Raw genomic sequence first — 27,101 nt, forward strand, 5'->3', positions numbered from 1 at the left:
TGTCAGGATAGGTCGATATAGATTTGTGTTTGTACTGGACTGCAGTGGTATGATTCAGATGGGATGTTTGGATTGATAAATCATAGTTAGATTGATAAATCATCACTGAAAACCACGCATTCAGCTATGCAGGCTAACGTTACTCTCTTATTAGTCATTCTTTGGATGAATTCAGCTAGGTAACTTAGCTAACTAGCCGTGGTTAGCTAGCTGGTGTTGTTATTAACGTTAACTTAAGAAAGTAGTTGTTTTTTCCCCATGTGATAGGGTAGCATTTGTGTGAATAGTAATGCCGAGCATTCCGCAGAATAATTTGAAGGAGCAACTTGAGCGACACAATCATGCTGTTCAGAGCAAATTGTCACTGGCCAAACCTAAACCTGGGTAAGTGTGCTAGCTGCAAACTTTCCTAGCGATAGCTAGGTTAATGTACCTAATGAAGGGGTCTTAAAAATATAACTTCATGGCGAATAGTACATTTGTTATGGAAACATGACTGCTAACTAACTGACGTTTAAGGTTGAAGAGAGCATGGCTTACTTAGGTATTTAGACACATTTGATATCGCTTGCTGAAATTATATTATATCATTACTCCTAGGGTTTTTACTTTCAAAAAGAAGTCAGCTTCGTCCAGCTCCAACACTGAAGGTGCATCAAAGGTAACGGACTCAAGTGGTCTAGCAAACAGGAATGTCAATATTTCCCATAACAGTGCTGTAACCAAACCCCATTTGACGTTTTCAACCAAGACTGATAGGCCAACTCCAAAATTCACCTTCCTCTCGGCTAACCTGAAAAGCAAACCACAAGCCATTACTCTTCCACCAAACCCATTTGCAGTGAACAAGTCCATCTTAGACCAGACAGCTTCCAAACTCTCCACAGCACCGGTCAAGCAAGATGAAAAAGCTTCAGTTAACAAAACGTCTTTGCTGGACAGTTCTTTTGGCATCCACAATGACGACTGGGATGACTTTGATGACTTTGAGACTCCAGTCAAGGGGAGTACTGTGTCTCCAAGCCCTGCAACATTATTGAGGGCTTTGCACCCCCCCAGCGCTGAACCAGGGGACACTCCAGTCAAAAGAAAAACGGAATCCCCAGGCCATGCATTACCAGTAAAGCTATCACATGAATGTGATGCCGAATTGGGTAAAGACAGAGAAACTGAAGGTGACAGAAGACCAGTTTGTAAAACCACCAACACAGAGCGACACAGTGTCATCAGCAGCCATGGCGGTTCACCTGAAATTCCCCCATCTGGGAAAGATCCTGACTCCACCTTTGAGATCCTTTGCAGGGCTATAAAGAATAACACTCATCCTCAACTGGAAGAGACTGACCCAGGAGATTCGTCAGTGAAGGTCATAAAAAGACACCGGTCAGTCCAGAAGAAACTGGCTGTGTTGAGCGACAGCGAGGACGAGGCTGAAGTTGAGGCTGGGCCATCAGACAAATTTACAGAAGATGACTCTATTTGCATTCAAGGTTGGTACAATATTGTGCAATGTTGTTGAATGGTTGAAATTGAAATGTATTTTGTGGCATGTTCAGAAGATTGTCAGTGTTTGATGTTAACAGTGGTACAGGACATTTTATTAAGCCTGTACTTTTGAATTCATGGCAAGTTGGTTTATTTTAAAATGACAGATACACAAATTGACTGCATTGACCCAGATGTCCTGCACAATGATGACAAGTTGGAGTCAAGGGATATGGACTTCATACCACCATCACCACCCAAGGATGAGAGGCCCTCTCTGAGGTAAATCACAGTTAATATTTCATCATGTCATCTTGATCAATCGGCTGAGCTATATTGTGTGTAGCACTTATCCTTCCTCCAAGACTTCATACTTATGCTTATTCTAATCATGTTGAAAATGTGTGGTACAGCAAAACAAGTCCCCGAAGTCTCTTGCCCCACAGAGAGTCTGTCGGAAGTCTGTTTGGAGTCACTGACGTCCAGTCCAAAGATACCAAGGGTATGCATGTTACTGCAATCACCCACAACATTTTATATCATATTATTACTGTATATTATCAACATATTTTCTTTTCCGGCTGGAAAAAATACATTTAAGTGATCTCTCATTGTATTATTCTGTTTTGTCAGGGCCTTATGCTAAATCAGACGATGCACTCTTCAGCATTATGGAAACTATTTGTCGACTGGTGGACACCATCCCCGAACATGAGTTGATTGGCCTAAGCTGTGGCACTGATCTTCTTCTACAGCGAGCTCAGAGGTGAGCAGAGTCTGGAGTCGCTCTACATTAACTCTCTAGGAGTAGGCCTTGTAGATTTTCGTTCAGTTGCAAATTAGTAGTTGTAGTCCAAAGATGGAAATTAGATTTTCTGTCACTTGGAAAACTTGCTTAGTGTTAACAATGTGGTACATTTCTTCCTAGGAAAAGAATTCTTGCTAATGGAGGTATGCCTAGAACATCCGTTTCAGACAAAGGAATAACACCCTTGCCCAAGGCATCATTCCGGCAAAGTTCTGCTTTTGACACCACACCCAGTCTGAAGTCAACAACGTCACCTTTCTATGAGGAGATCAAGAACAGTTCCAAGACAGAGTTCCTATTCAGGAAGTCCATCTCCTCTGTCATGCCGGTGGATTATAACAGCAGTGTCTTTGAAGACTCCAGCTGCCTCATCAGCGATGTCCAGACTCCAGGCTCCTCCTGGAGACCCTCAGCGTCCTCCACCAAACCCACTTTCACCGAGGAGAAAAAGGATAAGCGCTCCAGCAATTTCAACTTTTGGAGCAGTAATGACCAGAATGATGACTGCTTCTCGAGGCCATCTTCCCAGCAGTCTGATGTTCAGATAGTAGAAGATGACGAACCAGAGGCCTTGTTTTACTCCCCCAAGAAGCCAGCTAGTGGACCTAAGGTGACCGCAGAAAAAAGAGTGGGGGACAGCAGGCAGTCGTCCAGTCACATAAATAACTGGACAGACGCAGATGGGGACGACTTCTACATTGACGACTTTGACATTGATGAGTTTGATGAGGCAGACATTCCGGAATATTTTGACGAACCTCCGACTACGAGCACCTCCACTTCCAATCGGACTTCCACTTCATTCGTCTCTGCAATACGGGAGGGAGGGCCAGTGAAGTCCACACCGAGCCAGAAGCGCAGTCTCCACGCCGAGCCCTGCCCCTGCTCTTAAACCATCCAAGCCCTCTTCTCCAGGTGAGTTCAAGAACAGGATAAAAAATTAAATCTCTTGAGGCCCCTTCACTCAATGTCTCTTTGTTAAGCTTTCAAGATGTTTACACAGCAAATACACCTTGCTGTTTGTGCGATCCTTATCCTTTTGGTTATATATTTTATTTTTACAATGAATTGGTGTTTTGAGGTCTTTTGTCTGTTTGTTCCTGTGATTCTAAATCCCTTTTGTGACAATATTGTTATATAAAATAAAAGCTAGACAGGACTCCTCTTTTCCACATTTTACATTGAAACTGAGAGGCACACAAATGTTGTTTTCATGTGTCCTCTCACACAGAGCCTAATTACCGTAACCCGGCCCATGACCGGTTCAGGGGCTTCAGCTTCCCCCACTCGGCAGAGATGATGAAGATCTTCCACAAAAGGTTTGGACTGCACCAGTTCCGCTTCAACCAGCTGGAGGCCATCAATGCTTCTCTACTGGGCCAAGACACGTTTGTCTTGATGCCTACAGGTCTGTCACACATAAGCAGCTGCAAATTAGCTTCATGTTTTGCGGTTTAGTCAGATAACTCAAGTGACAACATGATCATCGTACTTTCCATATTTACATGGTTAGTAGTATGGAAAAAAAACGGTATCAATGTGTAATGTGTTGCTTTGTTTTGGTTTGAAGGAGGAGGTAAAAGTCTGTGCTACCAGCTGCCTGCATGTGTGTCATCAGGTGTTACCGTGGTGATCTCACCACTGCGCTCACTGATTGTAGATCAGCTGCAGAAGCTCACCACCTTGGGTGTAAGACATCAATAATCATCATTCATACCACACTGTTGGTATGGTATAGGAATAGGCTGTTTGATTCTGTACTATGTGCTGAACACAGAAGGATGGGTTACAAATATAGATGATCAAATGTGTAGGAATAGGCAGGCATACATAATGCTTTCAACTTTTCATCATTCTCCTGTCCTGTCACCTGTGTAGATCCCAGCCTCCAGTCTGTCTGGGGACAAGAAGGACACCGAGGTCAACCGCATCTACATGCAGCTGTCCAAGAAGGACCCAGTCATTAAGCTGCTCTACGCCACGCCAGAGAAGGTGAGTTGGGGGATCACTGATGACTCAAGACCAGACAGACGCACAGACACACACACACACACTCACACACACACATCAGAGAAGGTGAGTTGGGGGATCACTGATGACTCAAGACCAGACAGACGCACAGACACACACACACACACACACACACACACACACACACACACACACACACACACACGCACACACTGAGAGCTCTGCGGTCTTCCTGGGATGGTATTTTGCAAGGTGGTTTCTAATTGCAGTGTCTTGACCAAATTATCCATCTAATCCAGCTGGTGCTCAACCATAACTGAGTTTCCACGACAGGATTGAAGAGAGCAGTTGTGATTCCTAAATGCTTTGCTGTGTTATTCTGGGGAAGACATGGCGTGCGGTCATTTGGTCTTGACAAGCGGACATTTGTCTCTCCTCAGGTCTCCGCGAGTGGCAGGATGATCAGTGCGCTGCAGAACCTGTTTGAGAGGAGCCTCCTCTCACGCTTTGTCATTGACGAGGCACATTGTGTCAGTCAGGTATGAAAGCTTGCTTGAGGAAAACACAAATCATAGCACCTCTTAAATTCTAATTGTGTGAAATTTGGTTTGCTTGAAAATGAAAATGAATTGTGCTTGAAAATATTTTACTCGCAGCCACGTCCCTCCCGTGACATGATCTTGAATCAACACAAAGTCTACTTTAAGAAACAATCATCTGTCTAGTCTGACCCTTAGTCCATATAGTTTCTCACGCACTTTTGCTTTCTTCACTTAGTGGGGTCATGACTTCCGACCAGACTACAAGCGTCTGAATGAGCTGCGGCAGAAATTTCCCAGGGTGCCCATCATGGCTCTGACAGCCACAGCGACACCGCGTGTGCAGAAGGACATCCTCAACCAGCTGCAGATGAGCTCCCCACAGGTGTATGTACCACAGCATGGCCCAGCACACATACTGTTGTGTGGTTTTGTCATTTCTGACATTTCCTCACATATTCTAGTTGTTATAGATGGATAGCAAAATTAGAGTATCTGAGATTTTATTTCATCACAGTTATTTCCCAGTGGTAACTGTTTATGTTCATTTATTATCCCACCTTATGGCTGAATCAAAACAATATTTTGACATGATTTACAACATCCAGAAAAACATCTTTTCAGTCTCTTCTTGTAAATGTAAACTTGCTGCTTTAGTAAAAAATGCTTTAGTAAATCTCTTGGCTGAATAGCACATTATCTATCTGTGTTAAAACAGCTTTAACATGAGTTTTAATCGACACAACTTGAAGTATACGGTACTACCCAAAAAGCCCAAGAAGGTTGATGAGGATTGTAAAGAATGGATCAAGAAACACTACCCACGTGAGTAACCTCATTTCCTTCCTTTATGTAAATTGCTGTACTTTCTGCACATTTGTTTTTGGTCACCCTTTACCTGGATAGTCCCCTTTAGACTATCTACAGATGCTCAAATTGTTCATGCTTTGTTAACTAAAATGTATGGTTAGGGGTTGGGTTTGCTCAAGGTAATGTTCAATAATTGTTTAAGAAGTATTTGAACTTTAATCTCTACAGATGATCTATAAAGTCTTCATGTAGGCAAACTATCTAAGTAAAACCTGTTTGATGCATATTATATTGTATATTGTATTGTATATGTTGTCAATGTTAGTGCTCCGTTGTGGCATATGTGCGTGTGACTTATTTTGGCTTCCTTGGCCTGTAGGTGGCTCTGGCATAGTGTACTGCTTGTCGAGGAATGACTGCGATGCCATGGCAGAGAGTCTCCAGAGAGCGGGCATTGCCGCCCTGGCGTACCATGCGGGCCTGAACGACAGTGATCGAGAGTATGTCCAGAGCAAGTGGATCAACCAGGACGGCTGCCAGGTGAGCCATGTGCCCCTCTCAACCACCTGATTGGGACTTTCTCACCCTTTATGACCTGTTTCATTCAGGTGTCCTGGGAATAATCTTGAAAGTTTGTAAAAATGTGACTGAATCATCAGTTGTATGAAATGCACATAAAGAGATATATATTTTACCACTAGGGGGCCTTAAACTGCAGTGGTGTTTACAATGTCCATACAAATAGTGGACTACTAACTCTACTTTACTTTGTCTTTGTTTGAAATTGTGAATAGCAATTCTTTAATCAGATAGATTAATTGTATTTTTGGAATTGGGTGTGGATTCGCAGATCCAGGGGTAAATTATGAACAACATACACCTGCCACATAACTTAGCACAGGTGCAGGATAAAAGATACATCAAAGGCAGAAATTAGTTATTGAGTATTCATGCCCTGCTCCCAGAAAACCAGAAAGCAGCTAGATTATAAAGATGTTTCTACACAGACAACAACACTTTCCATTTTATTTGTAGTACCTCCCCATGAAAAATTAAACCCAAATGAATAAATGCACAAACAAAAACAGTAAACAGGCCTTAGAGAATGCATATATTTTCCCTTCAGAATTACACTATTATTACATTATCAAGTTGAGCACCCGTTTTATTTGTAGATGATTTGTACATATTACATCCTTCAACTGTTGCCCACTTTTCAGGTCATCTGTGCCACCATTGCCTTTGGCATGGGCATAGACAAGCCGGACGTGCGCTACGTCATCCATGCCAGCCTTCCCAAGTCTGTGGAGGGCTACTACCAGGAGTCAGGCAGGGCGGGCAGAGATGGAGACATCTCCGAGTGTGTGCTCTTCTACTCCTACAATGACGTCATCCGCATCAAGAGGCTCCTCACCAGTACGGATCTTCCTTTTTTGGGGTGGGCGGGGGGTGGATAGCCAGGTGCTAGGTTTAAATATAATATATACAAAAGTATATATATACTTTTTTGATCCCGTGAGGGAAATTTGGTCTCTAAGTCTAATCCGGCGCAGTGAGCTGCCTGCAACAACAGCGGCACTCGGGGATCAGTGAGGGGTTAGGTGCCTTGCTCTTCTGCCGTGCCTACTGGTCGGGGTTCGAACCGGCAACCCTCCGGTTACAAGTCCGAAGTGCTAACCAGTAGGCCATTATGGCCCCCAGGCCCCATTATGAAGATACAGCTGGAAACAACTCACTGGAATTTCAGTGGTTGATCGTAACAAAGCTCACTGCTGATCGAGGCTATGCCCATTTGGTTACAATGAATTGAGAGCAGAGCACCATTGCATTGTATAAAGAAGGTTTGAATGTAGATCATCTTATCCTCTCTTCCCACGTGTCTCTGTTTGCGGCCTTTTGTGAAGGCTTTTAGCGAGCTCTAGATTGGATTCCTTTTGCATGTTTTCTCAAGGCAGACCTTTGATGGTCAGTATCAAGTATTTGTCTTGACAGATTTTATTTCAACTTAAAACTTAACAAATGTATCTTCATTGTCCATTTGCACCTGCCCCTGTAGTGGACAAGGATGGGAACCGGCAGGCCAGAGCCACCCACTTCAACAACCTGCACAGCATGGTGCACTTCTGTGAGAACATGGCTGAGTGCAGGCGCATCCAGCTGCTGGCTTACTTCGGCGAGCACAATTTCAACAAGAGCTTCTGCACGGAGCACCCTGAGGTCATATGTGACAACTGCTCTAGACCAAATGTGAGTGTCTGTCTGCCCCTGATGAGCCCCTTACTCAAATGGTCCTCTTTTTATGACGCTGGACCAGAATTTGGACAGTGATGCAGGGTCCAGCCCACATCTTTTATTTAGTTAAAACGCAAAATAATCCATAGTTCTTTGGTAGTAATTTTGTAGTCTGACACATTTTTGTTTTATGTTTTTGTTTGGCTGAGCAGTGTCTTTATTTGATGTGAAGTTGCAAGGTAGTTCTGCGGTTCTGATTGTGCCCTTTGGCCTTGCCTGCAATTTTTCATCCAGAAATACAAGGTGAGAAATGTGACCGAAGATGTGAAGAAGATTGTGAAGTTTGTGCAGGAGAACTGTGAGAAAGTGGGCAACCGCTACAACAAATCTGCTCAGCAGAGCCGACTGACCCTGAACATGTTGGTGGACATCTTCATCGGTAAGTACCTTTATTTAACCTCCGATAACTGCAAGAGGCTTAATATAGGATGTACTGTAACTGTGCCATAACCAGCGGATTGTGGCCATCCTGTCATAACTTCTTTCTTGCAACACAATTGCATGCGACATAAAGTGTGCTATATATGAAGAGTTTGGTTCCAAATTGCTATATCCTCCATTTTAATGAATTTTCATAAATTAATTTGTTTTCCAAGTAATTTCAATGGAAATGCAATTGGGTATTCTTATTTGATTTATCTTTACTCAGTTGAAACAGAATAGCAATATTATTGATAATCCTGAAATACACAATTAAATAACATGACTTATTAAAGTTTTCACAAATGGATTTATAGCGTTTTGTAACCACACTCTTCCTGTAGACAAGTTGAATCTAGTCTGAAACCACATTGGTCTCCCCAGGTCATAAGAGTGCCCGTGTCCAGACAGGGATGTTTGGGATCGGCGCTGCCTACACTCGACACAACGCAGACCGTCTCTTCAAGAAGCTGGTGCTGGACAACATCTTGGAGGAGGATCTGTACATCACGAATAACGGACAGGCCGTGGCCTACATCTCCGCTGGCCAGAAGGCCATGAATGTCCTGGGTGGCTACATGCAGGTGAGAAAGGACAGCCAGAGTTGGTCGCAGTCAGTTACTTATGACGGACAAGGAAATCTACAGTGTATCTACAGCTGGTTTGTCCTATGTGTCATTCTAAAAGATAACTTAAAGGTATACTATGCAGTTTCAGGTATGAATAAAATTGTTGTAAATAGCCTACTTCCCATGGCTTGTTACCCCTGTACACAATGAACATGCTTTTGTTGTGTAAGCAAAGAACTAACAACAGGCAAAAAATCTCCAAAGAGCTATATGACAAGGTAGCCTAATGTTTCACGATTCTCGCAAGATGTCTCCAGATCGGCAGTTCTTGAAGTTGCATTGCTGGTTCTCTCAGTAGCGACTCGCTACAGCTATGCTCTATGGCTATGCTAGGTGAACGATTCCCCTTTTATAAGTTTGTTTACCATCAAATTGGCTTCATAGAGGTTATATTAAGGTAAAAGGAACGTCGTCATTCATATTAACGAGAACAATATTTGTTTATAGTTATCGTTCTCTATGGCTATGCTAGGTGAACGATTCCCCTTTTATAAGTTTGTTTACCATCAAATTGGCTTCAGAATAATATTTGTTTCATAGTTATTTGTTTATAGTTATCGTTCTTGGTGTAAATGACCCTTAAGAGTTCCTGTGCTATTGTGTGGTATTTCAGGTGGAATTCTACGAGACAGAGAATGCCTCCAGCATCAGGAAGCACAAGGCGGCGGTCACCAAGAATGTCTCCAAGAGGGAGGAGATGGTGCAGAAATGCCTAGAGGAGCTCAACGACCTGTGCAAGAAGCTGGGCAAGATCTTTGGCATCCACTACTACAACATCTTCTCCACTGCCACGCTCAAGAAGATCGCTGGTGGGTTGGCTACCTTTAAAGACCATTAGCTTATATTTATAACACTTCCCCTCCACTTGCTCTGTTTTAACTCAAACCTGGCTGTCACATACTCCAAATGCCTACTGGTATGGAATGCACTGTGCTCAAGCACTGGTGTATTTGAAAGCAGGTATTGTGGATATTGCATTGTTTTGGGGAAGCCTGATGAGTGACTTTCGTGTCTCATGGATCTTTTAACGTGTTGTGAATCTTGCTTGTTACTGATTGGCTGTCTCCGCGGTTGCAGAGACGCTGTCTGCGGACCCCGACGTGTTGCTGCAGATTGACGGCGTGACGGAGGACAAGCTGGAGAAGTACGGAGCAGAACTCATCGAGCTACTGCAGAAGTACTCCGAGTGGCAGCTCCCTGGTGAGATGCACAGTACATACACACATATGGCTACAGGCCCTACTGCAGTGGCCATGCATTAATACATCATTATCATCAATCATTGCTCTACCGTAATATCAGGCAAGGCAAACAGTGATCCATATTCCTCATCTTTAGTCATTCAGAGGGAGGCAATAAATATGTCTGTCTCTAGCTGTGTGCATGATTACCATTAGTTTCATTTGGCCATCAACTCTGTGTGATTCAGACTTCCACTGCGTGCCATTCAGCCTACTTCTATCAGCAGTGCGCTGTCTGCACTATGTGTTTATTTGCGTAGTGTGTGAATGTCAACAGGGTAGTGTGTTATCTCAAAATCGAACACCAGCTCGATGCACTTAGTGGAAATTACTATCTCAACATTCAGACATAATGTTGCTGGTGTCTTCTATTCAACAGTGACATAATCGTACTTTGTCAAAACAATTTAATGTTATAACTTGCTTGTACATCTGGAAGCCATTATCACAAGTTTCAAAATGCTCCCTCTCCTTCCGCTATATAGCAAAGATAGCGACCGTTGAGGGTCAAAAGTGTTTGGTGTACCACACTCAACTTTTTTACTGTTATCATGAGTGCACTCAAGATAAGTGTTGTAAGTAGAGAAGTACTCCGAATGGGATGGCGTGTCTGATTAGTCTCCCTCTCCCCATCAGTCGAGGAGGAGCCGGAGAGTTCCGGCTGGATCGACACGGCGCAGGGTCGCCACGAGATGGACGAGGATGAGGACGAGGAAGACGATTCTTCGACCTACTTCCGGGGCAACAGCCGAGGGGGGAAGAGGAAAAAGGCAGGATACTCCAGGAAACCCAAGAGGAGAAGAGGAGGCTACCAGAACCAGAGCTCCTCTGCCAAAGGGTGAGCGTTCTTTCGGCAGTCAGGGACCCCATTCTCATTAATTTAGCAGAAGTGATTAGCCAATGTTAGCCTTTTTCTCACCTTCATTGGAAATTAATTTATGGAGATTTATTCTCACCTGTTTCTTTCTCATTTGATCTGTGCCTTCTTGCTTTTGTCTCCATACTTGTCTCTCCTCCTCTTCTCTTCTGTCTCTCTGTGCAGGGGGTACAGCAACAGCTCCTGGAGCTCCTCTGGCTCCTACAGCAGCAGCAGCAGGGGTGCTTATAAATCTCGAGGCCGAGGGGCAGCAGGCCGAGGTGCATCTGGCCGAGGGAGCACAAGCAGTGCTCCGCAGGCGGCCCCAGCAGGCCGGAGACCGGGCTTCATGGCCATGCCAGCACCTCCAGAGTGCGGCACGCCCCTTCCTCAAACCTGTCTTTTCCCACATGCCCTGAAGAGGGAGCTGTTTCACTGACCTCAGTTATCCAGCAATGAGCTGACTGCTAGGTGTAAATATGTGTAATATTTGTTAGATAAACATTGTTTGTACTTTATATTTTTGTATGTGTGGTCCTGTGTTCAGGATATCTGTTTGTTCTTTTGTTGAAAGGTAATTTAAGTTATAAAGTTGAATAGTTTTAAGCTTCAACTGTCATTAAATGAATTAAATTTGAATAAGAATCATTGTGCTGTGCTTTTCATTAATTACAAAGGATAACCTGCCACAGAGTCAGTATACAAATGTTTTATGTTAACATTTGGACCAAAAGTACATTTTTAGATTCATCAGATACTGGAAATAACTCTAACCTGACCTCAAACAAAACCTTACCCTGCAGTCAATTTGATATGCTGTAGAAAATAAAGGTACAATCAACAGAAATTATGGTCCGTAACATTTCATCTGAGGTATGTTACATACATAAACCACAACATGCCTCCTCTTTAAACACTTTTTGATGTTTATTTCAAGTTTGAATATTTCCATGGCACCAGTTACAAGGGACTATCAGAGAAACAATATTTCATACCGTTTCGTATAGAAGGTTTCCTACAGTACAAAGATGGTCTTGGAATGAGTCAGACTCAACAGGAACTGGATTTGGCACATAAATTTGTATATATGTGTATATCTATTTATATATTAAGTAACTAAACAGCAGCCTCCAATCCCAAGTTTAAAAAGATGCAGAATACAGAAATACATAAAACATGTCTAGGGCACAGCTATGCACCAACACATTCTGGGCATGTGTGTGTATGCGCACATAGCTGTTGAAGAGAGAGTGTGTTTAGGGGGGGAATGGGGGGAGGGTAGGGGTTGGTAGAAGTGACAGAAGCACAATACATTGAGTAGAAGCAAGTTACAATTACTGATTTCATTTCAGTCTTTCAGTTTCTGGGCAGATGGAGAGAAGGGCACAGAGACTTGATGACGGGATAAATGGCCATGAGAAACTACAGAGAAATAAATAAACATGTACTGTATGTGAACGTGTGGTTTCCCCACTCGTCGGTTGCCTTCCTCAGGGTTGGAATCCCTCTCCAGGAGCAGAGATGTCTGCTGGCCACTTTGACTAGAGTGGTGTGTGTCATGTGATGTGTTTAGATCAGTGGTCGACAATAGCAGTTACACAGGATTCAGCTGTTGTACAGTACAACCACTTGATCATAACCACACATACATACATACAAACACACACACACACACACATAAGTAAAACTTGTATTAAGCTGGTGGTGAAAAAGAAGGCAGTTTTAGGTAGGCCTGTACATATAAAGCCAAGTTTGCTTTAATACATCCAAGACCCAGTGGATACAAACTGAAATGAAATGAGACGTACATTTCAACCCATATATACCCACAGCATTACAAATGATTTCTTCCACCCTGTTACTTTTTGTGTGCCATGGGGCCACACTAGCTGCAATGCAGTTCAGTGCTCTATAGAACCAGCTGATGAAAGCACTCTGGCAGAATGATTGCCAGCATATGGTTTGTAGCATATGGTGTAACTTCAGTCATTATTCACTTTCCCCCTTTTATCATACTGTTTTACACACAGGTAGCCAGAGGCAGGTTCAGCTTCCACACAAAGTACTACCACCAGCTCCCAAGAGGAAGACCAGGACAAAACAAAACAAAAAAATCTAATGAAATAAATAATAGTGTTACCATGGAAACGGACCAGATTCGAAGGGACACGTTCTTATTGTTTTGTTGTGTCCCCACCTCCATACTTTTACTGCAAGAACAGCCGATGAAGACAACCGATTACACTTGACCATCTGACTCATGGCTGGCCCAATGGGCATCCTCAGGAATGCCACACACACTGCGTGACATTCTTATCAGGACAAGAATGCCAGGACACTACACAGCGTGGCATGCCAGAGCTCCACAGACAGAGAGCCAGGGTGTTTCTGCAGCACAGCAAAGAATGCGGGTATTGCACCTTAGTTCTTAGAACCTGTCACTTGCCCGTTTGGAAAAGTTTTGGAGAGATTCAGGTAGAGGCAGAGTTTGCTGGTCACACACGGGAACAACAAAAACATGGACAGAATTGTCAAATAGGGAAGATATAGGAGCGAAATGTGTACAAAATGTAGCAAATATTTTGGGGAGTAATTCAATATTGTATCCACTTTTACAATTACCAGTATTGTCTTCATATAAAAATCATTATTATTAGTTTTGGAACAGTGTATTAAGCTCAAGGCTGTGCATTGAAATGATCAGACAAAAATGACTCCACATGACAAGAAAATCAAGTAATCTGATTCCACAGCTGCTATTAATTCATTACGAAACTCAGATGTTTGTACAATTCTTTGTGGATACCCTTTTACAATGCAGATTATTGAATTTCCCTTTTACATTTCAAATTATTGCTGGTTGAATGGTGCTGCCTTTAGTTTTGTGCATGCATGGAAGGATCATTGAAGCTACATTATGCTGTAAAATGAATTACAATGCTGACCATATTGATATTACCAAATCTCACCCATTGGAAAACAAACCAAAATACAATCCAGTTTTTATTGTCCATCAAGAAAGGGAAAAACATAAGCAAATATAAATAATACACAAATGTCATGTTAAGACACCATTGTCTTAATTTGCAGTCTGTTGGATTCAAACCATCCCCAAGCCATTCTGCTGTTGCACTTGCTGTTGGATATGCATGCATGATACTTTAAAAAGTAAGAAGCATGCACGTTTGTCTCACGAATCTCTGTAGAGGTTTTCATCTCCTGTGGCGTGTACAGTCCTTACAGCATATCACAAACCTAAAGCACATATTGTGCAATACAACTTTTCTTCCCTTCAGCAGGTCACAGAAACAGTTGTTAAAAACAATATGGTTAATTGTTGTTGTAGCTGAGATAGCCCTGTAACAGAATAGGTGCTGAAGTCTTGTGGGCAGAATGAGGGTCTATAATAGACGTCCACCAAAGTTTGAACCTTTAAGACAGACCGAGGCGACATCAAACCGCAAGGACACATAGCTCGCAGGCCCCACCTGACACTGCAAGTGCCTTTGTACTGATGTCGCCCGTAGTGTGCTGTGTAATGGATTAGCATTTAGACTAGCATAAATGTTGACTGTTGCTATGCATTACTGGTTGAGACGGTCATTGTTATTTATACACAGACCCACTGATAGCACACTGGGATGGCAGAAACAGGTGGGTATCATGTTTAAAACAATGCTGTTAGACCAAGACTACATGAGTGGCATCCTAGTACTTCAGGAATCTACTGTTGCTGTAGCGTGCTGCAACCACGCCATCTAAACTGTGCTAACTTTTGCAGACCCAACAGGAGGATTGACAGAGGCTTATTGGACGAGACGTGTGTCAGTCACAGTGTACAGATTGAGACCTAATTTCCTGTACCTCCTATCTCAGTTGTAGGCCCTGTGCCTTTAGTGGCATAAAATCATTCCTCTCATGTCCCTTGTTCCCGAATCGCCCTTTTTTCTTCTCCACCCACTAGTCTTTATATCTCCTTGTGTCCCAGTCTTCCCTATTTCAAAAATAAGACCTAACAAATCTTCCTTTTTCTGTCTGTGTTCCACATTAAATTAAGCTTTTAAGTTAAACACACTCACATAAAACAGATTTTAGGGGGGGCTACACGTATAACTCAAAAATTGCTCTCAACCTCACACACACACACACACACACACACACACACACACACACACACTTTTACACTGGGAGTAGACACGTTTAAACAGATTTGTCTTTCATCCATCAGTTCAGCAATCACGATCAACCAGCAGCCAAATCACAGCACTGAGGTATCAACCAAAAGCTGACAGCACTTTGGCACCTGATAGCCCAAACCCTCTCTCTCTCTCTCTCTCTTTCTATCTCTCTCTCTTTTTCTCTCTATATCTCTCTCTCTCTGTCCAGAACTGGTTGATTTCTTTTTCTTTTGATTGCTGCTTAAGCTGTGTTCATTGGACAGCTAAACTTTCTGTCTGCTCTGTCGCTATGACGTTTTTATTTTAGGCCACCACTTGCATGTCTGGCATACAGAGAGAACTGTGTCACTGCTGGCTCGAAACAGAGGTTGGTTGGTGAGAGGTGGACCAGGGAGAAAAGAAAATCTGTCCTTTTTGCCTTGTTAAATATCATTCCATCCAATTATTCCATAAACTCTACAACTCACCTGAAACACGGAGCTAAAAAAAGGTATAATTTAATCTTCAATAACAAAATAACATTTCAGTTCTGTTAAAATATACATGGAAAAAACTGTCAATATATTAGGAAACTAACTACTTTGTACAAAAAAGTACAGCATTGTTATTGTATTCTAATAATTAATAGTAGCATGGTATTCACAAAGTACAAACTCAGGAGCAATGTCTGATATGGAATTGAAACAAACCATTCATTCTTTATACAAGGAGTCATCTCTCAAATTCAAAAAGTCCTATCATAATGAGGACAATAAGAGTGAAAATGAAAGAAAAAAATCAAAGCTAACGCAAATGCACACCTTCAGAATTGATTGAAATATTCCTCTAAAAAAACCATCACTATACAATATTGCACATCTAGCTAGGTTGGATCTATGGGTGCTAGGTGTTTTCAAGAGACCGACCATATTCACTTCTCTAACAATTATCACATAACACCATTGTTACTGCTTTATTTTATGGTATCCTTTATAAAACCCTTTACTTAAAAAAAATAAAATAATAATTCTACTCCACAGCTTGCTACCACTTACACATAAATATATTCCTAGAAAAGTATATGTGATGCTCAATTCCCTCTTCTAAACAATACTCAAAAACCAACTGCTCTCAAAGCACTCAAACTATCCCTTCTTACGTCCTGACCCTGGCCATTAACTTCTCTTCAGACAACGTGCACAGTCTCACAGCTCTCACAATGTTGTGTCCAAGTGTAATAATTTAGTACATTTGTGTTAATTGTCGAGTTATTTGCAGTTATTTATATTGTATGCTTCCCTACGTAACAGCCTTGTTCACAGAGAAAAACGTTCAGCTGCCATGAGTGACTGATGGTAAAAGATGCACCTTCTACAAGAAAAGAAAATGGCCTCAATCATCCACTTTCCCCATTCCTTTTCTCTGCTTCTCTTCACCAAACACCAACATGACCACCCTTCTCACATCACATTCTTTAAATATGTCATTTCTCAGTTATACTCAAAACAATAAATAGCAAATGAAGGCAACTGTCTCATGTTGCAACAAAAATATTTCATCCCTATACAGGAACAGTGCACTCTTTAGTTCTTTGTAAGTTTTATGGTTTCTTCATATTTTTTTCTCTTTTTCTGTAAAAATAAAATGCCTGCAATGACCTGAAATCCCAACAGAGGGGGAAAAAACATGAAAAAAAAATCATCCTCTGTCTTTATTAAAGAAAATTCAAACGGAAAAAAAGACGGGGGAGAAACGTAAAACTGGAAGAGTGTAAAAAACCAACAAACGAAGGAGAACAAAACGCAAGAGGTGGGGTGGTGGTGGGGGGGAGACAAAAAACGAAAAAGGAGAAAAATGGTGAGCTCCTGGTGCAGCGTCGGCAGTCCGTTGTGGAGAGAGGAGAGAGAGGGGGCCGCGAGTCTGCAGGACGGATCATGAGAGAAGCCGAAGGTTGGGACAGACGGAGCAGAGCGGGATGGGACGGGACGGGACGGGGATGGGAGTTCCCCCTCCATCTCTCCGGCGCTGCGTTTAGTGTCTTCTCCACCCCCCACCAACGGGCTCGCTACGCTTTACGGGCTGGGTGCGCGCCGCGCCGTGCCGCGCCTCCAACCCCCGAGGGCCGCACACGCTCACTTGTCGTTAATGAGCAGCCCGCCCACCCAGCGGAGCTTGCAGGCAAACCACCGCCTGAGGGGACAAAAGTATTCGTAATGGAACTGTTCAAACTCGGGCGTCTGGCGGATATCACGTAAAAATGCAATGTCAAGGTCGGACTCGGTGAGGATGATGAGGAGGAGAAGCAAGACAAAGAGGAGCCCTATGGTCACAAGGAGCAGGCGGAGGACACTTAAAACAAACTTATTCACCTGTTCCGCTTCGCTGAGCGAGGAGAGGCCCACCCCCGCGCCCAGCCCGGACACCAGGGCCCTACCGTCCGGCCCGAGGTCGCCCGTCTCGCCCATGGACGGGGTGCCGGCCTCCGACTCCTTCTCCTCCTCGATGCTGCAGGGGGCACCGTTGACCTGGCGCGAGACGGCCAGCTCCATGCTGTGCTCGGCCACCGGCGTGGGCAGCACGCTGTCCGATGGGCAGTAGGCCTCGTCCGAGATGACCGCCTCGCCACTGCCGCCGCTGGCCTCCATCGCCTGACTGCGCGAGCGGGTCATGAAGGAGTCGCCGTGGGAGACGGAACGCACTGGCGTGGAATGGGCACTGTCACGGAGGGACTCCAGACCTGGTGAGGGGGTGGGGTGGGGTGGGGGTTGGGGGGCAGGGGTAAGAGAGTATAAGAAAACAACATGGGGAATTCTATGTTACTGAGGTGGAAACTAGAGAAGAAAGTTACAAGTGCCAAGGGCTTCACAGGATTGTGTGGACTCACTTAAGGGTCATCGGTCTGCAGTGGCTGTTGTGTGTAAACTATGTATAGTACAGATAGAATATGCATGGGAAAAGAAACCCTCTTATACATTAGAATGCAACTAAATATATTGTAAAGGTGCTACTGTATGCTGTCTTGGCTAGCAATCTGCTCTCAAGCCAAATATAATTTCATACTCCATGCATTTTGTGGGCAGTGTTTCACAAAGTTTGTCAACACATCTCAATCACAAAGACAACCAAAATGTTTGGTCAAGATACTGCAAGAAGCAGGAGAGCAATTAGATTTGAAAATCTAGTTGACTGTGTCCGAACATAGTACTTTTGACATTACATCTAAACTGTCATTCCTTCAAATATCATCATTTCCATTGATATTTTTACTAAATCGTTTTTTAGTTTTTTAAATGAATAAACATTTTTACATACAACAACTTTAACAACAACATTGTAAACCGTGAAATTCTGTAGGCCTAGTTCACACTGATGAGCTGGTGTCTTCTCGACCCCCCATCAGCTGGCCTTACACATGGATATAGCAAAAGCATGGCATGGACAGGTACTTGTCATAATCAGGAGAACTGCATCTCTTCACATTGCTAGTCCCCCCAGTGTAGGTTAAACAGACACTAACTGGGCCGAGGGAATGAGTGTAATGGGAGATCTATTAGGGACCAGTTACTGTACAAGGAGCAGACAAACAGGCTCCAGCGAGAGAGGGGAAACCTGATCATGGGTCCCCCAGGGACTAAGCGTTTTACTTGGGGCCCTCTACTCGTCAGACTGGGCGATAATGTGAAGAGACAGACACTCATCCACCAGCCCTCAGGGCAAACTCCCTGCTCTGAGCCGACGTCTACACCACCGACTGACCGGCAATCTGCTAAGAACATCTTATGTGGAGGAAAGACAACACAGAGAGGTGTCAGTAACAGTTAGCACTTCTGTGCTGGTATTGAATCAACTCACTTCTCACTTCTGTTGAAGTATTGAAGACTCACTTCTCACTTTCTCTCTTTCTCTCTCAGTCCCAGTCCCTTCAGACCATTAAAAGTAGAGCTTGCTATTTCTTAAGGATGAGTTTATATGGCGATTTAGCCCATAATGAATAGTTACCAATAGCCAAATTGACACCTGGAACTCATAGTGTTTCTAACTATACTCTATGACTACACTCTAACATCAATCTGTTTAACCAAGAGCTGCTTTGGAAACAGAGCACTATGGGAGTAAGAGCCCCATTGGTCAATTACAAACAATATCTTCAGCTGTTCCACAGCTTATCGGACATTGCACATCACTCTTCACAACACAGCAGACCACATGCAGTGCCCACTGGCCTGTGTTTTCATACCATATGAGGTTGGTTTACTTATTTACTACCGCAGTGACTGTCCAACATTAAGACTAAGTTCACTCGCTGGCTTCTCTGGTGATACCCTACTTACAGAAGGCTATAATTAATCGCAGGGTCAAGTAAAAAAGCTCCAAAGAACAGATGGGGAAGTGAGTGGCAGGAGCAACATCTCTGCTATTAACAACATTAACAACGCAGAGGTTCATGGACGCAGCCAGTGGACCGGAAAACAGCAAACAATGACTTTTAAACATACTGCTTAAGATGACGTGATTTATTATAGACTACTCTGGGAGCAGTGCTGAGCTTACTGTAGAGAGCAGGATTCATAGTGCGCATCTCTGGCTGGGAAATGATTTCCCATCATGAATGGCTGAATGGCTGAATGACTGCATTCATATGTGTTTTTTTGACACATTTTTCATTGTTAATTTTTCACACATGTAGTTTTTCTATGCATTTCTCCACTGCATGTTGGATCACATCTTTGTAAACAGATCTATTTAGAGGCTGGGTTAAACAATGTCAGTTTTTCAGTAACATCGTTCTTTGACAGTACTTTCTGACACTATGCAAGTATCCTTCAGCATGTCTCCTTCGAGTCATCGCTCTCTGCACAGTGCAAATCTCCTCAGGCAGGTGCTGTCACCGCCATATTTCTTTCATCTCCTCTTTCCGCTGAATTTCCACCTCATAAGCAGACATAAATCCACCACTCCATTTTTTTTTAAACACAGCGTGTCCTTTCTCTAGGAATCCAAACGGCCGGGCAGCAGAAGAGAAACAGATGATCTTCTGCTGAGCATTAAACATTCCTGACAGTGTCATTGCTCATATATATTACCCCTTCATTCTGACCGACTTGGATTAGGGTTTCATGTCCCTACGATGCAGTATGTTTGGGCTTAAGGTTCTCATTCACAACCAAAAGGAGAAAGAAAACAGCCAAAATAGAGAGGAGGCAAGTATTACAGCTGACGGTGAAAGCAGCCCTTGAAGGAGTACAGTAGCTGACTCAGGGGATAATGCATTTTTAGAATAAGGATCTGTGTGTGTGTGTGTGTGTGTGTGTGTGTGTGTGTGTGTGTGTGTGTGTGTGTGTGTGTGTGTGTGTGTGTGTGTGTGTGTGTGTGTGTGTGTGTGAGAGAGACAGAGTCAGTTTGTTGCTGCCCTGTCGTGTCCAATCATATGTTCAAACAAAACTCAAACAAGCACTGTTTGAGGCTGTACCAAGAAAACAAAATCCAAGTTCACAAAGTTCAAGCGCGAGAACAAATGTTGAAATTATGTGTCATTCCTTTGGAGAATACAAAGGTGTGTGAATATGTTTTTCAAAGCATGTCAGATCAAATGGGAGAATGGCAGATCAAACGAAATCAGAATCTAATGGACATTAGATAGATGACAAGGATAACACATTAGTCAAAGCCTACATCTCAGACAGCACTCCGACTGCACTGCGCTGAAATCCCAGTCCCTGAAGCTTCTAAAGACAACCAGAGAAAGCCCATCATTAAAGTAAAATGTCAACAAATCCCACAGAGGATTAATTTTCAACAACTAGTGCAGAACAGTAAAAAAACACTCGATTTCCTCAAGTGCCGATTAAGGCAGAAATGATTTCACAGCTCAGATTTAGAGACGTGCCACCTTTTAACGTTCCGTCAGGCATTAATGATCTGAGAGGTGATTTAACTCCACACACACACACACACTCAGACTCAATCTCAACCTGCCCAGCCCAACTTCCCCCTCCAACACACACACACACTCACACACACCGCAATGATGTTACCTTCGGCAGGTGAGACTGTCATGACTGAAGCGACGGGCGTGCCACGGCCCTTGGACGGAGCGGCTCCGGGGAGCGGGGCCGCTTGCGCCCCTCCTGCCACCCCGTCGGTCAGGGACGGGTAGAGGGGCAGCACGCCCAGGGCCTTCCCCAGCAGCCGCGGGCCCAGGCTCAGCACCCGCACCTTCACGTCGCGGTAGCAGTGGTTGATCATGCGCAGGTGCACGTTCACCCGCGTGGTGATGCGGATCAGGCACTTCACCATGGTGGCGTCTGTCCTACAGCTTACGGCGTACCAAAAGCGAGGAGTTGAAAGCAAAAGACAATCGTGTACAGCGTTTTGCGGCTTGCGGTTGCAGTAGCAGACTTGGCGTCCAAGTCTTGTGGAAGGCCCTCTGCCTGGCCTGGATGACAGTCCCTCCGTGCCCTGTCCTCTGCTGGTGGCTGTGTAGTGCACCGCAGACCCGTTTACTCGCCACACACAGTACGGGGGTCGTAAGCAACAGGCTCAAAGGACATGCACACACTAGCAACTCTCCAACCCCCCACCTCACCCCGCCCCATCCCACCCTCCCACCCTGTCCCTAACCCCCCTACCCCTCCCAGATCACCTGACACCCCCTGCACCATCCTGGCCACTGCCCTCCCCCTGTAGTGACATACATGGAGAGGAAGGCCCTGGCTATTTTCAGGAAGGGTATTAATACTCCGGGAAGGGACAATGTCAGCACATGCGTGGATTTTTGTCACTCTCTATCCCTCTCAATCTCTATGGCTCTCTGAGCTTTTGACAGCACAAATCCAGCTATGTTCTTCACACTCACACAAACACACACACACAAACACACACAGGCGCACACACACACACACACACACACACACACACACGGACAGCTGACACTGAAAAATGCTTTGGAGAGGTGGGCCATTGTGATAACTGGATAGGTAGCAGTTTTCAAAGAACTGAATGGAATGTCTGGCATCAGTGCTAGTCAGCTTCCTGTACTACTGTACTATACTGTTGTGGTCACAGGCAGGGCTGCACCATGGTGCATACCCAGGGGACGAGGGATGGTTAGGTGGAGGAGTGGATTGATAGAAAGAAAGAGAACGATAGATAAAGCAAGAGAAAGAAAAAAGAAAGAAAGAAAGAAAGAGAGAGAAGGGACAGAGAAAGATGGAGTGAGAGAGAGAGCACTGAAATAGAGCTCCCTGACTGACACTGACACCTGCGTCCCCAACTCCCAGAAGTGGAGATAGAACCCAGCGTCTCAGGTTACCGCTTGCTCACTGTGTGTGTGTGTGTGTGTGTGTGTGTGTGTGTGTGTGTGTGTGTGTGTGTGTTTTGCCTGGGTGCCGTTAAACAGTCTCGACTCTAGGATAGATCCAAGTCTTTCTGTCTCTTTAGCACAGAGCAGCTCATTTCTGGCACCCACTTCACCAATCATTATCAAATTGTCTCCTGAAAACCTTATTCAGGCATCCAGCTAGTGCCAATTCAAACACTGCCAGTGCCAGCTCATTACAAAACTCAACTACTAAACATTGCACACATGCACAAGAAAAGAGTATATCACACTTCTCTCTTAAACCTTTTCTACCACTCTGCTGTCTCAACCAATGCGTTTGAACCTGTTTAAATGTACTGGTAGTGTGTGGGGGTGCCTCTTGAAGCTCAGACCAAAAAAAAAACTTTTCCTACTCTCTGCTGACCCCTATGGCCAAGTCAGTGAGTGACCAAGTGAGAGACCAAGTGAGAGAGTGGGCCAGTGAGGAAGTCTGTGAGTGAGTTAGTGAGATCTGACATCTAGTTTCAGAAAATAAAAATCTTACCATATATTGGTTTTACCTGTGCACCCAAAACAGTTCATCTACCTGGCTGAAGAAATTAGCTAATAGGAATCAGATGTTTTTTTTAACCAAATGGTTAGAATAAATATGTGGAAGGATTTGTACGTTCTGAAGCCAGATTTCCCATCTCTGCAGACTGATTGAGTAAAGTTTGAGTTGAGTTTCATTTCACACAGCAAGAAGGTATGTGGTATTTGTTTAAGTGTAAGTGTGTGTGTGTGTGTGTGTTGTTTGTGTGTGTGTGTGTGTGTGTGTGTGTGTGTGTGTGTGTGTGTGTGTGTGTGTGTGTGTGTGTGTGTGTGTGTGTGTGTGGTGTGTGTGTGTGAGAGAGTGTGTGTGTGTGTGTGTGTGTGTGTGTGAGAGAGAGTGAGTGTGTGTGTGCGTACCCTCCATGATGGATATGTGTACGGCTCTCCGGCGGGTGCGTGGTACACTGCTGAGGCGCGGGCCGTGGGTGATGGACGGGCAGCTCCTGCTGGGCACCAGGCCAGCTCTGTAGGGACACACGGCCATTACATCACCATTACAGGACACTACACACATTCACACACAGCACACACACACAACCTACAGGACATCTCACACACATACACTCACCGGGCCTGCTCTATGGGGGCACACGGCCAATACATCACCAATTACAAGACACACACACACACACACACACACACACACACACACACACACACACACACACACACACACACACACACACACACACACACATCGTTCTACAGGCACTCCAGACACACTGTCACAGCAGTAATCTTACCTGTGTATTTCTGGCGGGTCCCTCTTGATTTTGGCGCTTTGCTCCATCACCTCTTTAGCTACTCTCCCACTGAGGAGACATGACAGACACACACACACACACACACACACACACACACACACACACACACACACACTGGTCACACCCTGTAGCCTCTACAGCGGTTCTCAAATTGGGGTCCAGGGACAGGAAAACTGCGAAATAATTTGCTATAAATTATAAAATGCTGTATCATTACAAAATACATATCTACAAATGGGAATCATTTGCACCAATACAACAAACATATTGTGTTCATTACTCCCACCAGCACTAACTCTGAGCCAATAGAAACTCTGATATGATTGTGACAGATAGCCGGCAATGTTCTCCCCTACAATGTTCTCCTCATCAACTCAAACAACACATTAAAATTGCATTACAAGTGCCCTAAAAGTGTTTTATCTCTAACCTCTATGAGGCAATTAGGAAGCCATGAGATTATGAGGCCACTCTCAAAAAAACGTCCGAAGAAGTAGTGTTGGAAGTACATATAATCAATCCGTTTTTTTGTACAAGTACAAAATCAATCCGTCTACTTCACTTTTAAATAAGTGCATTTTCCAGTTTAAAGAAAAATCCCATTGATTTTCTAGCTGAGCTGTACGGACGCAGCTGGGAGACAGATGGCACTGCACAGCACTTCTGTGAGTCCACGAGCGCTGCAATCAGATTAAACTGTGTGCTCCACTCACTTAAGCTCAATCAGTGTCCTTCCAACAGCGCCTTCCGCCACCACTGCACGAGAGTGACCCATGCCTTTTCTTTTCAATGACATTATTCTATGAGTGGTTTGGTTTGCCGAACAAGTGCCACTGGACAGTCTCTTCCCACCAACACGTGGCAGAGGCTTTTTAGAGCTAACAATAGATCCGTTGCTTAATACTGTCTCATTTCATTGAGAAATAATGAAATTGAGAACAGAGGATTGAGAACCTTGGATGACTATCTACAAAAAAATCTACACTACTCTACTAATATACTACTACAGTATACTGCAAATCAATCTTGTACGGGATGTTATTTAATTCAACAGCTGTTTAGCTGAATTTCCAAACTCAAAAACTGTTAGTGAATAACTTTTGTTTGGACACACACACACACCCCCAATGCTTCTGGTTTCTTATCCAGGCACCTTCATCTGTCCTTTGACTTCATGAAGATATACAGTGCTGTCTTTGCTCTTCATCCATCTCTGTCACTGGCCAGTCTCTGCTGCTCCCTCAGTATCGCCCCCTGCTTTGTTTAGTGCTATGGCGTGCTGTGTTGTGCTGTCCTCCACTGTCCTGTCCTGTTCCCTTCTGATGCGCTGTGCTGTCCTCTGCAGTACTGGACCGCATTATTACGTGTGGTGCTGTCCAGCACTGCTGTGCTAAGCTCCACAATGCTGCAAACGGACACAGATGTTCCGCTCAACAGTGAAGGTGAGCTGCACCATTTCATCTGTGCGCTAGTTTTTATGTTCTATTCTGTTCTAGAGTGTTGTGTGCTGTGCTGTGGGGAGGTGCTAGGCCTCCAGGTGAAGCAGACTACTGTTAGAGTCTTGGAACAGGAAGTGCCTGTGCCTCGAGGGGGAAGCTCCAGCAGCGCATCAGAGGCTTGTCTGCAGCCTCTTCTGAAGATTGCTACGAGTCTTTCTTACCTGTAACGGAAGCGGCTCCCTTTGAAGAACAGGTTGCTGCTGGACACCGTGCGCACCTGACTCGATTTTTCCAGCCTGTTAGAGAGTGAAGAAAAAGAAAAAAAGAGATATATTTTTAGGAAGAGAGAGAGAGAAAGAGAGAGAGAGAGAGAGAGAGAGAGAGAGAGAGAGAGAGAGAGAGAGTTGTTCAGGACGCTAAGGGCACAAACATAAACATGCTTTAAGAGAAAGTTAACTCGCATCCTGACTTGAATTTTAAGAAGGTGCAGCCTGCATATAAAAGACAAAAGGGAAAAAAAGGAGAATGTCACAAAAAATGAGTGAAGTCACTTCATGGGATTTGACTTTGATGGCACTCGAGAGGGTTTGTGCCATCGCCGAGCTTGGCACTCAGGAGCACTGTGATAAAAATGTTTAATTCAGACACAGGGTGGAAACTTCTATTTGCCACCCTAGACCCTGTGTGCGTGTGTGTGCACGCGCAAGTGTGTGTGTGTGTGTGTGCACAAGCGTGTGTGTGTGTGTGTGTGTGTGTGTGTGTGCGTGTGTGTAATGTGTATGTGTGTGTGTGTGTTTGTGTGTCGGGAGCCCTGACTCTCTGTCTACACACCCAGCAGTCCCCGGGGGGGCATTTTGTTCCAGGCCTCTTATCGGCCGCATGCGGCGTCCGCTTCCCAAAACACGTCGCTGACTGGAAACAAACACCCGGCCTCTAAATTATGCATTTTCCACTGCTCCACACAGAGCCACAACTGTCTTCAGGGGAGAGCATAATCCAGATGTAACTATACTTTAATTGTGTATTTATGTTTGATTTTTGGTGGGGGAAAGGATTGATTGAGACTGACTGTAGCGATACACTGGAGAGCACTGAGGATGAATGAATCCATAATAGGATTAGCTCCACTTGGGGAAAACTGCGTGAATATAGGATCTTTTTTCTAGTTCTGTCTTTCTTTTATTTCTGTCCTTCTCTTTCGCTCTGAGAGAAGTGGGCATCGATAAAGTACATGTAACGAAAGGTGTGTGTGTGTGTGTGCATGTGTGTGTGTGTGTGTGTGTGTGTGTATCAGGTGTGGCCTGAGTTTCCACTCTTTCATGATCGTGCATCCACAGTCTCCCAGTGTGGGAGTGCAGGGCAGCAGAATGAATCTACCTCCAAAATGGCAATGATGAGCAGAGGGCTGCATCACTCTCTCCATCCTCAGGAGTATGTGTCCTCTACCTGCTGCCTCTCTGCCCCCTCTCCTCATCTCTCCTCCTCCTCCCCCCTCCTGCTGCCTCTTTATATCTACCTCTGTTTCTCTCACTCTACCCACTGTCTCCATCTGATCCCTAACTCCCTCCAGCTCCTGTCAAGGCTGCAATGAAAAAATACATCTGCTCTGAAGCTTCTATCTCTCTATCTACACTACCTGTGTGTGTGTGTGTGTGTGTGTGTGTGTGTGTGTGTGTGTGTGTGTGTGTGTGTGTGTGTGTGTGTGTGTGTGTGTGTGTGCAGTTGTTTGAGGGGAATGTGCAAGGAAAAGTGTGTGTTTTCACATGGCAATGGGTAAC

The 27,101-nt window shown here is 44.3% G+C and overlaps 2 protein-coding genes across 3 annotated transcripts in view; one reads left to right on the forward strand and one right to left on the reverse strand.

Annotated features, from left to right (window-relative positions):
* Positions 1 to 87: 87 nt before the first annotated feature.
* blm (BLM RecQ like helicase) lies at positions 88 to 11,699 on the forward strand. Its single transcript, XM_048257889.1, is given in 23 exon segments — positions 88 to 384; positions 601 to 661; positions 752 to 1,490; positions 1,653 to 1,767; positions 1,899 to 1,987; positions 2,119 to 2,251; positions 2,414 to 3,136; positions 3,138 to 3,208; positions 3,525 to 3,701; positions 3,864 to 3,982; positions 4,172 to 4,285; positions 4,705 to 4,803; positions 5,042 to 5,190; positions 5,522 to 5,628; positions 5,993 to 6,153; positions 6,834 to 7,029; positions 7,670 to 7,860; positions 8,140 to 8,284; positions 8,710 to 8,909; positions 9,568 to 9,763; positions 10,032 to 10,154; positions 10,832 to 11,033; positions 11,238 to 11,699. Coding segments are annotated over 23 exon segments (4,458 nt in total). The 5' UTR covers positions 88 to 289; the 3' UTR covers positions 11,491 to 11,699.
* Positions 11,700 to 11,959: 260 nt separating this feature from the next.
* Positions 11,960 to 27,101, reverse strand: part of LOC125303508 (FERM domain-containing protein 5) — a 105,834-nt gene continuing 90,692 nt past the window's right edge. For both annotated transcript variants that reach the window (XM_048257285.1, XM_048257284.1), the window contains exons 11-14: positions 25,545 to 25,619; positions 23,864 to 23,932; positions 23,478 to 23,584; positions 11,960 to 17,945 (exon numbers count right to left, since the gene is read on the reverse strand). In XM_048257285.1, coding sequence (XP_048113242.1) covers positions 17,341 to 17,945; positions 23,478 to 23,584; positions 23,864 to 23,932; positions 25,545 to 25,619 — 856 coding nt within the window. In that variant the 3' untranslated portion in view covers positions 11,960 to 17,340. The remainder of the gene's footprint in view (positions 17,946 to 23,477; positions 23,585 to 23,863; positions 23,933 to 25,544; positions 25,620 to 27,101) is intronic.

Source organism: Alosa alosa, chromosome 11 (assembly GCF_017589495.1).
Source record: "Alosa alosa isolate M-15738 ecotype Scorff River chromosome 11, AALO_Geno_1.1, whole genome shotgun sequence".
NCBI lineage: Eukaryota > Metazoa > Chordata > Actinopteri > Clupeiformes > Clupeidae > Alosa > Alosa alosa.